This window comes from Grammomys surdaster, unplaced genomic scaffold (assembly GCF_004785775.1).
Source record: "Grammomys surdaster isolate TR1022 unplaced genomic scaffold, NIH_TR_1.0 364, whole genome shotgun sequence".
Classification (NCBI taxonomy): domain Eukaryota; kingdom Metazoa; phylum Chordata; class Mammalia; order Rodentia; family Muridae; genus Grammomys; species Grammomys surdaster.
In genome coordinates this window covers 3,100,286-3,118,104 of record NW_021604783.1, presented here as the reverse complement: position 1 = coordinate 3,118,104, position 17,819 = coordinate 3,100,286, and the positions used below count along the sequence as shown (strand labels likewise).

The window sequence follows — 17,819 nt, the reverse complement described above, 5'->3', positions numbered from 1 at the left end:
GGGCAGGGGCTGGGGCTGGGGCTGGGGCTGGGGCAGGGGCTGGGGCAGGGGCTGGGGCTGGGGCTGGGGCTGGGGCAGGGGCTGGGGCAGGGGCTGGGGCTGGGGCTGGGGCTGGGGCAGGGGCTGGGGCAGGGGCTGGGGCTGGGGCTGGGGCTGGGGCAGGGGCTGGGGCAGGGGCTGGGGCTGGGGCTGGGGCTGGGGCAGGGGCTGGGGCAAGGGCTGGGGCAGGGGCTGGGGCTGGGGCAGGGGCAGGGGCTGGGGCAGGGGCTGGGGCAGGGGCTGGGGCAGGGGCTGGGGCTGGGGCAGGGGCTGGGGCTGGGGCAAGGGCTGGGGCTGGGGCAGGGGCTGGGGCAGGGGCTGGGGCAGGGGCAGGGGCAGCTGAGTAGGTATGCCAGCCAGCGTCCATTACCAGAAAGAACCAGAAAGAAGGTTTGTTTTGGTTCACAGTCGGGGAAATTTTAGCCCATGACCAGCTGGCTCCATTACTTTGGGCTTGTAGACATACTCTATAGCAAAGACATAAACCTGATGGCTCAGAGTAAAGAAGAGATAGAAGGGGGAGGCAGATGGGAGTGGGGGACAAGGACAGGAATGGGGGGGTCCAAGGCATAACCCCAGTGTGGGAAGACTTCCTACTCGGCCTCCTCTTTCTACCATCTCTCAATAGTACTGAGCTGCAGGCTAGGACTCACCACACAGACCTTTGGGGAATTTCGAAATCCACAGTAAAGCAGAAAGAGAAATTCTGGGCAGTGGCAGTGGGAAAAGGCTTCATGAAGAAGGCTCCTGCAGGAGCTGTGGTTCATCAGGCAGAGATGGGGCAGGGGCACAGGGGGACACAACAGAAGCAGAGGTGCAGATGACAGCCCACAAGTATGTTCCCTACAAAGTGAACAGACCAAGGAAGGAGGCAGATGAAGGGACTTCCATGAAACAGCATGTCCCCCAAGACATCCTGAGGCCATCACTGTGTTATAGATGAAGATAGTCAAAGAGTCCCAGAAAAAAAACCAAAACCCCCCAAAACCTAAAAACATTCGAGGTAAGCCCATCTGTAGTTCCAGCTACTCAGGGAGCTGAGGCAGGAGGACCACTTGTGTTCAGGAGTTTGAGTCCAGCCTGGTAAAATGTGAAAGTGCCTGAGGCAACTGAGCAGGAAGCTGTGGTGTGAGCCCAGCCTGAACCTAGGCGACTGGGGTGGGGGGTGGGGTTGTGACTGCCTGTCGTTTTGTCCTGCCCAGCACTTGGGAGGTGGACAGGGCCACAGCCAGCTGCCAGGCACCGCTTGAGCTGGGTGATACCTGGCAACAGAACCAGCTAGGACTGCAGGTTTGGGTGGAAGGAAAGGAGTGGGGCCGTGGTGTTGGGGTCACCTGTGAGGGAACAAAGCCCACCTAACACCTGGGGCTCTTGCAGCTACACGGAGGTGGCAAACAATGTGCAGAAGGAGGAGACGGTCCTCAACATTCAGTTTGTGCTGCTGGACTGCTCACACCTCAAGTTCTCACTGGTGCAGCACTGCAACGAGTGGCAGAATAAGTTCACAACCCTGCTCAAAGAGATGGCGGCCGGGCGTCTCATGGACCTGCACTCCTACCTCAAGGATAATGCTGAGAAGTAAGGCTTGGCTGGGACACGCGCATGTGGGCATGTGTGTGCGTGTGTGTGCATGTGTGCAGTGTGTTGTTTGCATGTATGTGTGTGTGCATGTGTGTGCTGCATTCGAGTGTGTGCGAGTCTGTATGTGCATGTGTCTATGTATGTGCCTGTGTGCAGGTGTGCATATGTATGAGTGTGGAGGCTTATGTATGTGCATGTGGGCATGCACATGTGTGTGTCTGCAGGTGTGCATATGTGTGTGTGCACCTGTACATTTGCCTGTGCTTGTGTGTGTGTGTGTGTGTGCAGGTGTGTATACAGGTGTGCATTTACCTGTGTGTGTACGTACATGTGCATGTACTGTCTGGGTTACCTGTGTGTGTGTGTGTATGTGTACGTGTGCATGCACTGTCTGGGTTACCTGTGTGCGTGTGTACTTGTGCATGCACTGTCTGGGGCTGTGCTTCCCACCTCACACTTTGTTTCCTGACTTTTAGGATCAGCCGCCCTCCCCAGACACTGGAAGAGCTGGGAGTCAGCTTGCAGCTCATGGACACCCTGCAGCATGACTTACCCAACCTGGAGACTCAGATCCCCCCCATTCACGAGCAGTTTACCATTTTGGAAAAGTATGAGGTGCCAGTTCCGGACAATGTAAGTTCCTGAAGCATTTGGTCCACCCCAGTCTCTAGCATATGGCAGTAGTGACAGACCGTGGAGGACCTTGTATAGAGAAGTGAGAGAGAGAACCAAGGTTAACTCAAATGATGCTTCTTTCCCTCAGTGTATGAGCTTCTTTTGGGCCCTAGCAACTTAAGTTTCGTTTCTAGGGGATCAATCACACACACAGACTCTGTCTATGAAGAGCTCTGCTCACTGATGGAGAGTGGGGGTGGGGTGGAGTGGGGGGGGTGAGTGACTCATTAGAAGAGTGTTGTCCAGCATATGTGACGCCCTGGGCATCTAGTCTCTGTGGGGAGAGGCCTCCTCCATGTGGGTGATCCTGCCTTCCGTCCCTCCCAGGTCCTGGAGATGCTGGAGAGTCTCAATGGGGAGTGGCTCACCTTCCAACAAATCCTGCTGGATAGTGAGCAGATGCTGAAGAAACACAAGGAGAAGTTCAAGACAGGCCTTATTCATGCTGCTGATGACTTCAAGAAGAAGGCACACAACCTTCTAGAAGACTTTGAGCTCAAAGGTTTTCCTTTCTCCGCCGCTCTCCCTCCTTTAGCCTTGGTTTTGGGAACTCAGCATTCAAAATGCCTTGGGAAGGTGAAAACAGATGGGGGCGTGGCCTGGAGCCGTGAAATATGGAGGGAGTGAGGTGGGCAGCCAGCGAAGAAACCACTGTGCAGAGCGGATGAGCTCCCCCAGAGCTGTGGGATTCTGGGTGGGAGGGCTGGGCTGGAAGTGTTCTTACCCTGACTTCCTATCCTCCACTGGGCAGACTTTGCAGGCCTGTTTGTTGACCTTTCCTAAGACAACCCGTTGTTCTCTCTACATACTCCCTCCTTCCCTTTCCTCTCTCATGTGAGGGCAGCAGTGGGATTTGCCCACTAAGTTAAGGGAGCCACAGGCTGGTCTTTCCAGAGGCCATGGACCTGAGTGGGGTCTGAGCCACACCTTGACTTCCTGCAGGTCCTTTTACCAGCAACGTGGGCCACACAGCTGCGCTGGATCAGATCGCACAGGTGCGCGCCATGCTGATGGCCATGAGGGACGAGGAGAACAACCTCCGCTCCAACCTGGGCATCTTCAAGATTGAGCAGCCGGTCTCTAAGGACCTCCAGAACCTGGAGAAGGTGCTGTGCTGTGCTGGGCCCCGTGGTAACCGGGGATAAATGGCAAGGATGGGACACTTTTCCCAGGGCTCTGGAATGGCTAGGACCAAGCAGATGAGTTCATTAGCAGCTCTGTGAGTGTTTGGTTTGGTTTTGGTTTTGAGACAGGGTTTCTCTGTGTAGTCCAGGCTATCCTGGAACTTGCTTTGTGGACCAGGCTGGCTTCAAACTCGTAGAGATTCACTTGCCTCCACTTCCCAAGTGCTGGAATTAAAGGTGTGGGCCACCACTGCTCTGTGGTTTTTTTGTTTTTTGTTTTTTTGTTTTTTTGTTTTTGTTTTTTAACTGAGGTAAAACTCACACACTAGCCCAAGCATTTTCCACAATTTGGTGGCACTGAGATTATGCATAGTGCTGCACAGCTGTCACCTCTATCTCCCATTTCAAAACATTTCCACCAGGCAGCTGAGATGGCTCAGGTGTGTAGTGCTTGCTACCCCAGCCTAGCTGTAAAGGTAGAGGGCAAAAATGGACTTCATAAAGCTATGATCTGACCTCCACATATGCACAGTGGTACTCATGCACCTGCCCTCCCGTGTCAGACATGTGCGCGCGCACACACACACACACACACACACACACACACACACACCAAATGAAATGTAAAGACATTCTAGGGGCTGGAGAGAAGGCTCAGTGGTTAGGAACACTGGCTACTGTCTTAGTATTCTGTTGCTGTGAAGAGACACCATGACCAGGGCAACTCTTACAAAATAAAGCATTTAACTGAGGGCTGGCTCACGGTTTCAGAGATTGTGGGGGGCATGGCATCATGCAGACAAACACAGCCCTGGGGAAGTAGCTGAGATTTCTACATCCAGATCCACAAACATCAGGAAGAGAGAGAGCCACTGGACCCACTGGCCTTCTGAAACCTCAAAGCCCACCCCCAGTGACATACTTCCTCCAGCAAGGCCATGCCTTCTCATCCTTCTCAAGTAGTGTCATTCCCCGATGACTAAGCATCTGAGCCCCTGGGGACCGTGCTTGTTTTAACCATCACATTCCATTCCCACAGGCCTGTAGATACATCATAATACAAAAAGATATTCAGTCCAACTTCAAAATCTCACATAGTTGTAACAGTCTCAACACAGTTTTAAAACTCCAAAATTTAAAGCCTCTTCTGAGATTCATGGCACTCTCTTACCTGTAACTCCCAGCAAAACCAAAATCAAAAAGTAGATCATGGGGGCTAGACAGATGACTCAGTAGTTAAGAGTACTGACTGCTCTTCCAGAGGTCCTGAGTTCAATTCCCATCCACTACACGGTGGCTCACAGGATCCGATGCCCTCTTCTGGTGTGTCTGAAGTCAGCTACAGTGTACTCATATACATAAAATAGATAAATCTTTTTGTTTTGAAAGTAGATCACATACTTCCAACATACAATGGCATAGATTTCCCATTTCCATTTCAAAAGGGAGGAAAGGGAGCTGGTGAGGAAACACTGGACCTAAGGAAGCCAGAAAGCCAGTGGGGCAACTCCGTATCTGCATCTCTAAGTCTGATGTCAAAGTGCTCTTCAGGGCTCCAACTCCTTTCAACTTTGTTGACTGCAACCCACTTCTTCCTCCTGGAATGGTTCCATTCCCTGTTAGCAGCTTTCCTCAGCAAGTATCCCATGAGATCTCCAGCACAATCCGGGCTTCACCTCCACAGCTTCACACAATGTCTCCTCTGGGTCTCTGTGCAGAGACGCCCTGACACATGCCTGGCCTCAGCGACTTTCTTTAGCCCCAGAGGGAGATTCCACAACTTTCTTGTATCCTTGACTCTGAAACCAGAACCATCTGGCTGAAGCTTCCAGGTTCTTATGCTCGCCGGAGTTGGACCGAGGCTGGCTCCCTCGTTGTTTACATATGCACCAGCTTCTGGTGCTGATGGTTTCCTTCTGAGCCCAGATTTTTTTTTTTTTTAAAGATTTACTTATTTCATGTATATGAGTACACTGTTGCTGTCTCCAGACACACCAGAAGAGGGCATCAGGTCCCATTACAGATGGTTGTGAGCCACCATGTGGTTGCTGGGAATTGAACTCAGGACCTCTGGAAGAGCAGTCAGTGCTCTTAACCACTGAGCCATCTCTCCAACCCAAGCTTTCCTTTAGGTCCTTTCACAAGTTGGAAGCTTGGCTGGATGGAGTCTTACCCTGAGGTCACTGCTCCTTTTATTCCACTTACTGTAGGGCTTTTCTTTAAACTTTATCTCTTTGAGAGTTAGACTTAGCACCGTGGCACTCCCTGGTGTCCTTTTTCTCCTTAAACTATACATTTGTATTTTTTTTTCTTGCTTAGTTTGCGCCTTTTCACTACAGAGCTGCACTTGAGTGACCACTAGTAACCATATTCAGTACTAGGCTCGCCTGACATCTCTGTCAGCACGAGGTTAATCCACTTTATCCTTGGGAAGATGTTTTTTGGAGAAGGCCAGAAAGCAGACACATTTTTTTTTTTTGCCAAAATATCACAAGTTATAGGCCACTTAATGATATTCTTCTCTGAAACCCCTTGATCTGAGCCCCCACATTCCACATCGCCTGAGCCCACCTGTCTTCCTTACTTCTGTTAGGACGGCCCACTAAGGATGAACAAATAATATGTGCCCTTTGTCTCTGATTTCTTTCACTCCCATAGAGGGTTTCTTGTTTGTTTTATTTTTTAGGGACAGGGTTTCTCTTTAGCCCTGGCTGTCCTAGAACTCATTCTATAGATCAGGCTAGACTTGATCTCACAGAGACCCATCTGTCTCTTCCTCTTGAGTGCTGAAGGGCTGGGATTAAAGGCATGTGCCATCACCGCCCAACTCACGTGGTGTTTTCACAACTCAGGTATCCTGTAGCGTGTGTCAGCACTCCGTTCCTTTTCACAGCTTACTAATATTCCATTGTTTGTCCATGCCCCAGGGGATGATGGGATGTAGGTTGTTTCTGCCCTTGTACTGTAGGGAGTAGTGTTTCTGTGAATGCACATACTTGTTTGGACACCTGTTCCTAACGGCCGTGGGTGTGAGCCTAGCAGTAAAATCGCCAGATCATACAGCAACTCTCTGAGTTGCTGAGGCATAGCCAAGCAATTTCCCACAGCAACCGTACCATTTTACATTCCCACTAGCAAATGCATGCGGATTCCTATTTTTTCCTTGGTATCTTTGCCAACACATATTTTCTCTTACAGTTTTTTGGTTCTAGCCACAGTGGGTGTGATGTGGTGTCACACTGAGGTTTTAATTCGCATTCCCCTAAGACTCAGTGTTGAGGAACTTCGCACATGCTTAGCATTGGGTGGGCCCTTGAGGCAAGAGAGCAGAAGAGAAACTGCGAACCCATCTCTGAGCAGGAGGAGGGCAGGGGCTGCCATACCTGAGGCTGTCCATCTCCCGGCTCCCCCCACAGGAGCTCGATGCCCTCCAGCAAGTGTGGGAGATCACTCGGGACTGGGAGGAGAGCTGGAACCAGTGGAAGACGGGCTGCTTCCTGACCCTGCAGACGGAAGCCATGGAGTCCACGGCCCATGGCCTGTTTCGCCGCCTCACGAGACTAGCCAAAGAGTATAAGGTAGATGGGATGGGATGGGGGGTGGGAAGGGGGGGGACACAATGTGACCCCAGCCCAGCTCGGAGTGGGTGTGTTTAGGCAGCATGGGTCTTCTGATGTCTCCCATTTTCACTCAGGACCGAAACTGGGAAATCATTGAAACGACTCGCTCCAAAATAGAGCAGTTCAAGAGGACCATGCCCCTCATCTCAGACCTGCGGAACCCAGCCCTCAGGGAGAGGTGAGGCCGGCCCGGCCCAGCTGTGCCCACTCTAGTCTGTGTACTCCCCTGGGTCTTTCAGTTTGCCCCAAGTAAATTCATAATTCTTTTACATTTTTTTCTCTTTTTGCGTGTGTGCAGCATGTCTGTGCTTGCTTACCGGGATATGCATACACATGTATTAAAGTTAACATTGGACATCCTTTTCGGTCAGTCCTTATTTAATGATGAAGGATCTGAACCCAGAGCTACCCTGAAGTGATGATTAGCACACGCGTCACCTCACACACTTGCTCTCTGTACCTTTGTGGTGAGAATATTCATCTGAGTGTGTGCAGGGGTGCATATCTCTCTCTCTCTCTCTCTCTCTCTCTCTCTCTCTCTCTCTCTCTGTGTGTGTGTGTGTGTGTGTGTGTGTGTGAAGGCTTCTCTCCCAGTACTGGAGTTACAGGCACACTTTGTCATGACCAGCCTTTATACGGGTGCTGGGATCTGAACCCAGGTCCTCATGCTTGGACAGAACTGCTGTTACCCAGGGAGCTATCTCCCCAACACTTCCTTGTGTCCACTCTTCTTCTGATAGCATGTGTGTAAGTCGAGCCTGACTCTTCAGTTCATAAGTCATTTAAGCTGCCCAAGCCTAGGTTTCCTTATCTACAAATGGGATAATAGCACACTGCAGTATGCCGTGCTTGTGAGAATCACAGAGTTGCACGTGAAGCGCTCAGCCGAGCACGTGATCTGTCACAGGCCCGCTCTGATGTATTGTTTGTGTGCACACCTGCCTTAACTCCCTCTCCAGAGGATCCACTTCGGGAGACTGACACATCGATTTCTTTATTCCCTATGGTGCCTGAGATTGCACCTCAGAGCCGATTTAGCAAGATCCGTTGAATCATGAATTAACAAATAACCAGAATTATACATTTCCAATGTGAAGAAGCAAGAAGAGTGATTTTTTTTTCTTTTTTAAGCAGTGCTGGGTGTGGAATGCCTCACGCATGCTAAGCAGGAGACTGACTCACATTGACAACCCCAGGGCTTTGATAATGACACTGTTAGTAGGCCCTAGAGCTGGCCTGTGAGTGAGATGTCCTGTTCTGGGCTGCAGGCACTGGGACCAGGTCAAAGAGGAAGTCCAGCGGGAGTTTGATCAGGAGTCAGAAAGCTTCACCTTGGAGCAGATTGTGAAACTAGGGATGGATCAGCACGTGGAGAAGATCAGCGAGATCTCAGCCTCTGCAACCAAGGAGCTGGCCATAGAAGTGGTATGAGGACGTCCACACCTCCTCAGTCTCCAGCGCACAGACGACCAGCCGGGCCACATTGGAGGGCCCCTCCCAAGCACCCCTTACCTTTGTGGACTAGATATCTGGTTATTCTGTCCCCCGATTTCTCTTCACAGGGATTACAAAACATTGCCAAAACCTGGGATTCAACTCAGCTAGACATAGTACCCTACAAGGACAAGGGCCATCACCGGCTCAGGTAGAGAGGGATCCATGAGGCTGGCACGTGGGACCTGAGCTGCAGGGTGAGACTAAAACATTGAAAATGGTTACGGACAATGACTTTGAACCTCTGTGTCCCAGGGGAACAGAAGAAGTATTCCAGGCACTGGAAGACAATCAGGTGGCTCTGTCAACTATGAAGGCATCTCGATTCGTGAAGGCCTTTGAGAAGGATGTGGACCACTGGGAGCGCTGCCTCTCTCTCATTCTGGAAGTTATTGAGATGGTCCTCACTGTGCAGAGACAGTGGATGTACCTAGAGGTCAGGATCCTCGTGCCCGGCTCTCCCTACTCCTACTTCAGCTCTTTCTTATGTCTGTGTCTTCAGACGCACCAGAAGAGGGCATCAGATCCCATCACAGATGATTGTGAACCACCATGTGGTTGCTGGGATTAGAACTCAGGTCCTCTGGAAGAGCAGTCAGTGCTCTTACCCGCTGAGCCAGCTCTCCAGCCCTTGTCATTGGTTTCTAACAGTCTGACTCTTCTACTCAGTTGCCATCTCTGGTGTGGGAGCAGGGAGCAGAGGGTGGAGGGTGTGTGAGAAACAGCCTCTCACGCCAACTCCATGGCCTCTCAGAATATCTTCCTTGGAGAGGACATCCGCAAGCAGTTGCCCAACGAGTCAGCCCTCTTTGACCAGGTCAACAACAACTGGAAAGCCATCATGGACCGCATGAACAAAGACAATAATGCTCTTCGGAGCACCCACTACCCAGGTAAGAGCGCCGCAGGCACTTCGCTGGTTGTGTATGACTCTGAGGATCGTGGCCCTGAATGCTTGCTTCATCACCAGAAGTGATTACGTCATCACTATCATGAATACCCTTGTGACCATGAGTAGCGATAGCACTGCTACTTAGTAACTTTTGCTAATATTAGTCATAAGTATTATTACTAATTACTTTTATCTTTACAGTAGAGCAAGTTAAACCCATATGTAAGTGGAATATCATAGAAAGGTCTAGAGCATGGGCCATAGAGTCAGCCTTGGGTTCAAATCCCAGCACAGGCTTTACTGGTCATGTGCACTTGGCAGCTTGCTCCCTCCACACTCCAGTCTCCTCATCTGTCATCGGAGTTGTTTTAAGGACCACGAAGGAGTGGTGACTCTCCCAGTACAGGGGGGAGGCTGGGCTGTCCTCAGCCGCCCTGACTGAAAGCTGCTCTTCTTCTCTGGCTGAGTCACAGTGGCGGCCTTCTCTGAAGTGATCTACGTACTCGAAGTGACTCACAGAGCCACCAAAACAACAATCCCTTTGTTGAATACAAAGAAGAAACATCTGGTCCAACGTTTCTGAATCTTTCTGTGACATCTAGGGGTCATCTAGGGTCACCCAATGGTTCCAACAGCCTGCAGACACTATACATGCTTGAAGGCATGGGGGGGTGCAGCCGGGGTCACACTCATGGTCATTGGTGTTTCTTCCAAGGGACAGAACCTGGGAAGACAGGAGGAAACCCCTAGGGGGTAGGGATGTAGACTGGGAGGAAACCGGGACTTCTGGGACTCGTAGATCTGAATGCATCTTGTTCAAAATCTCAAATTAGCATGTGTGGTAGATCTTTTTCTTTTCTCTTCTTTTCTTTCTCACTTTTTAAAAGGATTGTCAAAGGGATGTGTGTTTACTCAAGTACACAATCTTGAGTTTAGGCTCTGAATATTGGCTGAGTTGTGTGGGTTTGTGTAGTATTGTGTGTTTGGTGGGCACACATATGGTGTGTGCATGTGAATGCCAGAGGGTGTGGGTGCCAGTATCAACCCTGGGTACCTTCAGTATCACTTATCTTATTTATCTATTTTATTTTATCTTTAATTTTTTTAGATTTATTTATTATGCATACAGCATCCTGCCTGCATGTATGCCTGCAGGCCAGAAGAGGGCACCAGATCTCATTACAGATGGTAGTGAGCCACCATGTAGTTGCTGGGAATTGAACTCAGGACCTCTGCAAGAGCAGACAATGCGCTTAATCACTGAGCCATCTCTCCAGCCCTATCTTTTTATTCTTGATATTGTAATTTAATTAGAACATTTCTCCTTTCCCTTTTCTCCCTCCAAGCCCTCCCAGCTACCCCTCTGTTCTCCTTCAAATTCATGGCACTGTTTTCACTCATTGTTTTTGCATGTGTAATGGCGTATACATATATGTATTCCTAATCATAACCGGCTTGGTCCATATGTTGTTACTTGTGAGTATGTCTTCAGGGCTGGCCATTGGTCCTGGACAACTGATTGTTGTACTCTTCTCTGGGGAGGGTCTGCTTTCCACTCCCCAGTTTTCCTCAGTTACCTGTAGTTCTTTGTGTGGGGCTGAAGCCTCATGGGCTTCTCTCCATCCAGCGTGCTCACTGGTGTCAACCTTTTAGGTCTGGGAGTCATGTTGGTGAGACCTTATGAGTGTAGCTTCTGCTGTTACTAGGAGACACAGCCTCACAGCAAACTCCATGGTGCTCTGGGTTCTCCGGAGAATCTGCCTCCTCTATGGCAGTATCCCCCAAGCCTCAGAGGAGAGAGTGTTTTGTAGATGTGTCCACTGGGCCTGGGCTCTGTGACTCTGCATTTTAACTGGTTGTGTTTTCCACAGTGGTCTCCATCTGTTGCAGAGAGACGTTTCCTTTGATGAGGGATGACGGTGTAAGAACAAGGGTTTATAGATTGTCCTTAGCCATTGTGGTGGTATAGATAGATAGCCTGTAGTTGTAGATTCTCCTCCAATAACCACAGCCTCGCTGGCAGTGAGCAGTAGCTGTCTGGGTTTCCATTATCAGACATGGTTTCTCTCTTGTTGAGTGGGTCTTCAGTCCAGTCTGAGAGCTCCTGGTTACCACCAAGGCATGCATGCCATTGCTGCACCCGTAGGGTTGTTGTGTCATTGGTGTGGTTCATTGGTGTCATAGCTGGGTAGGACTGTTGGTTACCCCCTTCCTTGGGAAGCTTATGTGATGCTTTCTGATACCCAAAAGCTGGTACTTGGGTCATTCAAGTCCATTCTGGCTCAGGGGCCTCTTGGCCCTGTTTCTGAAGCACATGATGTCCTTAGCAATAGAGACTTACCTTCTACCTCCTGGGCTGGGGATAACCATTCTACCTCTAAGGGTTGACCAAGGGCGACAGCAATAGGCTGCAGAGTCTGGAAGTCTCTTGAACAGCCCTGGCTTTGTGTTGGATCCTCCTGCTGTTCCATAGGCAGGAAGGTCAAAATTCAATGATGTCAATTAAAGTGTTAGTGGGCTAAAGACTGTTAGAGCAGTGGCCTTTTGCCTCCTAGTCAAGTGCCCTCTGTGCTGTGTCACAATTGCTGTCATTGTGTGCCTGCGATATGCCTTTAACGATTTGGCTTGTTGGATCGTATAAGATGCGGAGTCATTTTCAAGTTCCAAAAACCCTTGAGTTGAGCAGTGAAGCTCCAAGTTCTTAGGTATAATGGGACTATTGTTCCAAAGACTGGTGAGAAGCAGCGCTAACCCGTACGATGCATAGTTAATGTACGCGAACGCTCCACATGGAATCGTGTGTGGTGACTAAACGAGGAGATAAACTGGGATAATTATGCAGAAGAGCTGGGGATATTTCCTTGTCTTCAGAAGCCCTATGCCGGTCTGTAGCTCATTCAACCTTAGAGCTAGGAAAGGAAGTGGAGCCTGGGCGTCCAGACCCGCTCAGGGCAGCAGCGAAGAGTGTTATTCATTGCCCTTCTTCCCAGGGCTCCTGGAGACACTGATAGAGATGAACACAATCCTAGAGGACATTCAGAAGTCTCTGGACATGTACCTAGAGACCAAGCGGCACATATTTCCACGCTTCTACTTCTTGTCCAACGATGACCTGCTGGAGATTCTGGGCCAGTCCCGAAACCCAGAGGCTGTGCAGCCACACCTCAAAAAGTGCTTTGACAACATCAAACTGCTAAGAATCCAAAAGGTCAGTGGAGGTGGCCATGACAGGAAGGCGGACCGGGAAGGAATGGCAATGTCATGGTATTCGAGGCTTTGGAGGGGACCATACTCTGCCAGCAGGAGAGTGGCATTCATTAATGACTGTAGAACCTCACATAGAGCTTTCCAGAAGTGGCAATGTTGAGAAGAGGGAAGAGAAGAAATTACCTTTAAAGAGCTTTAATACAGGGTCAGCCATTAAGAGCATTGACTACTCTTCCAGAGGTCCTGAGTTCAGTTCCCAGCAACCACATGGTGGCTCACAACCATCTGTAATGGGATCTGATGCCCTCTTCTGGTGTGTCTGGAGACAGTGACCGTGTACTCATATATATAAAATAATTAATTTGAAAAGAGGGTGGTGTTAAATACTTACAGAGAGTTACAGAGAGCGAGGCTAAGGCACGGATAACTTGTTTCTTCTGCAGGTTGGGGGCTCCAGCAGCAAATGGGAGGCAGTAGGAATGTTCTCAGGTGACGGTGAATACATTGACTTCCTACACCCAGTGCTTCTAGAAGGACCTGTGGAGGTGAGTGGTGGCCAAGGTCTTAGAATCAAACTGTCTTGACCAGCCTGGTCTGCAGAGCCAGTTCCAGGACAGCCAGAGCTACACAAAAACCCTGCCTTGAAAAACCACAAAAAGAAAGGAAGTTGGCTCCACGAGGAGAACATTTTCAGGAGCAGATGAGCTTTGCTGTTACTGTTTCCTTAGCCACTCATGTTCTTGATGTCTGTCACCCCTCCCTGAACTTAAAGTTTCCAACCAATGCCTCCATAGCCTTTGGAGCCCCATGCCAGCTTGTGTCCAGCCACACTTTTCCTCCCGGGTCCTTAGCCCTCTGCAGTCTCATGTCCCCGTGCCTTCTCTCGGGGAAACCTCAGCCTCTGACCCTTAGACCGAGGACTCTTTCCTTTCCTCTAGTCATGGCTTGGTGATGTGGAGCGGGCCATGAGGATGACACTGCGGGATTTGCTTCGAAACTGCCGAGTGGCCCTCAAGAAGTTCCTCAACAAGAGGGACAAATGGGTGAAAGACTGGGCTGGCCAGGTGGTGATCACTGCTAGTCAGATCCAGTGGACAGCTGATGTCACCAAGTGCCTGATGACAGCCAAGGAGCGGTCAGACAAGAAAATTCTCAAGGTCATGAAGAAGAAGCAGGTGGGGAGCTCTTCAGCTATGAGACAGGCGTGGGTTGGGATGTGTGGACGGAGGTGGGGGTGGTGGTGGTGGTGGGGGATGTCTAGAATCACAACTGGAGATAAGCTGGTCCGAGCAGACCAGAACAAGGGTGCTCTGGGACAGAAGAGTGGGTGTGGGAGGGAGTGCATCGGGTGGAGCGTCTCCTATATAGATGTGGATTTAGGAATATGCAGTTGGAGGCAACCTCAGACTGGGATGTGGTGCCATCTAGCCTTGGCTACATTGGTGCTTCTGTTCTTGCCTATTGCCCCATCCCACAGGTGTCAATACTAAATAAGTATTCAGAGGCCATCAGGGGGAACTTGACCAAGATCATGAGACTTAAAATTGTGGCTCTGGTGACGATAGAAATTCACGCCCGCGACGTGCTGGAGAAGCTCTATAAGAGCGGCCTCATGGATGTGAATTCCTTTGACTGGCTCAGCCAGCTGCGCTTCTACTGGGAGAAGGTGTGAATGAATCCACTCGCTCCTCTCTCAGGCCCAAACTGACCCACAATGCTCCTCACGCATGGACGCCTGCTATCTTCTAACCCAGTCCTTTGGACTTTCATAGCTTCTTCCTCGAAAGGTTAGCTCTGTCTCAGTCCCAATGCAGGAGTGGTTATCCCAGGCAGTGCTTCCTGTAAGTGCCACTTGATGGCGACTCAGGTCCCAAGCAGCTGTTTCCTGGATTGGGGTCGGGGAAGTGGTGCCGTGTGGAACCCATTTTCTCTCATGGCTCCAAACCATACCCATTTTTTAAGCTCTAAACCAGAACCCTTGATCCACCCGCAGCCCTCCTGATGGCTCTGAGCCCTAGTGGTATCCATGCCACCTCCCCCTAAGCCCGCCTCTGTCTTATTCTGCCCTGTTTTCCCAGGATGTGGATGACTGTATAATCCGCCAGACCAACACACAATTCCAATATGGTTATGAGTACTTGGGGAACTCTGGCCGGCTGGTCATCACCCCCCTGACAGACAGGTCTGTGGTGGCGGGGTGAACAGATGTTCCGGGTAGGAGCTGCAGCGAGTCTCCCAGTCATCTGACCCGAATCATGTCTTAAATTCTCAGATGTTACATGACACTGACCACAGCACTCCACCTTCATCGTGGGGGCTCCCCCAAAGGCCCAGCGGGCACTGGAAAGACAGAAACTGTCAAGGACCTGGGCAAAGCACTGGGTATATATGTCATTGTGGTCAACTGCTCCGAGGGCTTGGACTATAAGTCCATGGGAAGAATGTACTCAGGACTGGCGCAGGTCAGTACCCTGCTTCCTGGTCCTAAAGTCTTTACACAGCTTTCAGTACCCAAAAAATCAACCAAAACCCAAATCTGGTTTGCATGTGTGTGTGTGGCTGCCAAGACAGCCTTGCTGTGGGCAATTCTTAAAATCAGAAAGAAAAAGCAAAACACCTTCAGCTCCCCGAGTTTCACATTGCATGTTTGCAAACTCTGGCCACGTAAGGATTAAATATTGCATGTGCAGAAACTGCCCAGCACACAGAAGCTCCTCAGCGCACACAAGTTCAAACCTTGATATGTTCTGGCCAATACCATTGGTTGTCTTATCTGATGGAAAGCTCTGGCTGGAAGCTCTGGTCCCCCATGCACTCCCTATTTGGGACAGCATTTTTGCTACTAAGGCATTTTCAGGACAGGTGTGGTCTCGTGGTGTGAGATACGTCTTTTGCTGCAGTGACTCTGCCTCTCTCTCCTGCTCCACAGACGGGAGCCTGGGGCTGCTTTGATGAGTTCAACCGTATCAACATTGAGGTGTTGTCCGTGGTGGCCCAGCAGATCCTCTCCATCCTATCGGCCTTGACCGCCAACCTCACACGTTTCTATTTTGAGGGCTTTGAAATAAATCTGGTGTGGTCTTGTGGGATCTTCATCACCATGAATCCTGGTAGGTGGGAGGACCCAGTGACACAGGGCGATAGGGCAGGAGAACTGGGTGTCTGGAATCAGTAGTGAGTCCTTTTTCTTCTCTGTGCCAAGTCTTTATCTAAGAAGTATTGGCCTAAAGATGACTGTGTTTATCTGCTTTCTATTAATGTGACAAAATCCCCTGAGGACTATTTAGCTTAAAGGAGGAAAGGGGAGCTTTGGTTCCGCAATCTCGGCAGTGGACCATTGTTGGTGAGGTAAGGCAGGATGTCATGAGGTTCAGGCCCTCGTTATCTAATCGCTTCCAGCAGGCTCCGCCTCTGGACCTGCTGCATCAGGAACAAAGCCTTTAGGGGACACTTCAGATCCAAATTACAGCAACCGCAGAAGAGAAGCCATAGGACAGGAGGAAGTTCATTTCCTGTCCTTCCCAAGGGCTCAGGAAGCACCTTGTCTCTATGGAAGCCTAGTCTTTTAAGGCAGAGCCACCTTTTCCCAATGGGCTAGCTCCCTGCTCTGCCTTCTATCCCTTTTGGAAACTGGAAGTCTCCCTAATGTATGGGGTTTTCCGTTTCATAGCTGCACACTAAGAACAGCGTTGGGGGGGAAGGGTCTAGGAGAGAACACCCTTAGGGAAGCATCAGATCACAGCGACAGCTGTGAGTTCTACAGGCCTCATGTAGGCTCCACATAGAACTCAGCAGCTCTGTGGTTTCAGCTGGGAACAGGGCCACGTGGAAAGTAACGAGAACACTTACGAAAAAAAGACAGGAGGAACGGGGAGCCAGGGCTGGGATGAGGAAGGATGCTATCTTGGAGCTGGGGCTGGGGAGAAAGTTAGGGGCAGGGGAAAGGTTGGGTAAGTGGGATTTTTGAGAGACCAAGTGAGTACAAGGAAACATGGTTCTAAACAAAGGGCTTTGTCTCCAGGCTATGCTGGCCGCACAGAGCTTCCAGAGAACCTGAAGTCCATGTTCCGCCCAATTGCCATGGTGGTGCCTGATTCTACGCTCATTGCAGAAATCATTCTCTTTGGGGAGGGCTTTGGCAACTGCAAGGTATTCTGACAATCTATTCCTTCCAATTACTTTATTTCCTCGGCATAATTGTTCCCTGGAAAGAGGAGCCCCTGAAGGCCTCACAATCTGTTGATCCTACCGGGATACCTATTGTCAGTAGGATATGAAGGCAGAGGAGGACAGATGGGTGGCGACATGTCTCTCTTCCACAAAGCCACTAACCAATAATAGCACTCAGTCCGAAAGATCTCCTACAGTTGTTCAGAGCACTTCCTAGATGCTTCAAGTCCCTGACCTAAGTTCTTGTGTCTGAGAGAGTCCCTATATAAAAAGGGGACTCGTGGGAGGCGAGCCGTTGTCTCTTCTGCATGGTTCCCAGATCCTGGCCAAGAAGGTGTACACACTGTACTCACTGGCTGTGCAGCAGCTTTCCAGACAGGACCATTACGACTTCGGCCTGCGTGCCCTCACTTCTCTTCTGCGCTATGCCGGCAAGAAGCGCCGCCTACAGCCGGATCTGTCTGATGAAGAGGTAGGCCAGACACATGGCCCTTGGATCTTTGCCTCCTTTGTCACTGGTCTGAGGATGTCTTCAGGAAAGTTTTCCAGAGCCTTGCTTTTCCTCCTCCAGATAGGGATATCCCATGCACACATCCACCTCTGCCCACCCACCACCTCATGCTTTGTCCCCTGGCTTGCCTGATTTGTCCCTGTTGTGTTGATGAGGACACTGAGGACGGACTCGGGCATATCCATTGTCCTTAGGTTTCACTTTTCCCCACACAGGTTCTGCTGCTCTCCATGAGAGACATGAACATCGCCAAGCTGACGTCAGTGGATGTCCCGCTGTTCAATGCTATTGTGCAGGACCTTTTCCCCAACATCGAGCTCCCAGTCATCGACTACGGCAAGGTGTCGGCTTTTCCCCCATCTCCTTTTACTTATTCATTTTAAGATTTATTATTAGTATTATTTTTTAATGTATGTGAGTAGACTGTCACTGTCTTCAGACACACCAGAAGAGGGCATCGGATCCCATTACAGATGGCTGTGAGCCACCATGTGGTTGCTGGGAAT

General features: G+C 50.3%; 1 protein-coding gene across 1 annotated transcript in view; it reads left to right on the top strand.

Moving 5' to 3' along the window:
- The window catches only part of Dnah2 (dynein axonemal heavy chain 2), a 121,612-nt gene that overhangs the window by 50,627 nt on the left and 53,166 nt on the right, over positions 1-17,819 (top strand). Inside the window, 20 exon segments of the mRNA XM_028780159.1 lie at positions 1,417-1,617; positions 2,097-2,253; positions 2,623-2,797; positions 3,238-3,401; positions 6,836-6,997; positions 7,114-7,217; positions 8,308-8,464; positions 8,602-8,684; positions 8,789-8,969; positions 9,288-9,426; positions 12,416-12,633; positions 13,076-13,177; positions 13,571-13,807; positions 14,110-14,298; positions 14,711-14,814; positions 14,905-15,094; positions 15,562-15,742; positions 16,654-16,781; positions 17,122-17,274; positions 17,529-17,654. Coding sequence (XP_028635992.1) covers positions 1,417-1,617; positions 2,097-2,253; positions 2,623-2,797; positions 3,238-3,401; positions 6,836-6,997; positions 7,114-7,217; positions 8,308-8,464; positions 8,602-8,684; positions 8,789-8,969; positions 9,288-9,426; positions 12,416-12,633; positions 13,076-13,177; positions 13,571-13,807; positions 14,110-14,298; positions 14,711-14,814; positions 14,905-15,094; positions 15,562-15,742; positions 16,654-16,781; positions 17,122-17,274; positions 17,529-17,654 — 3,151 coding nt within the window.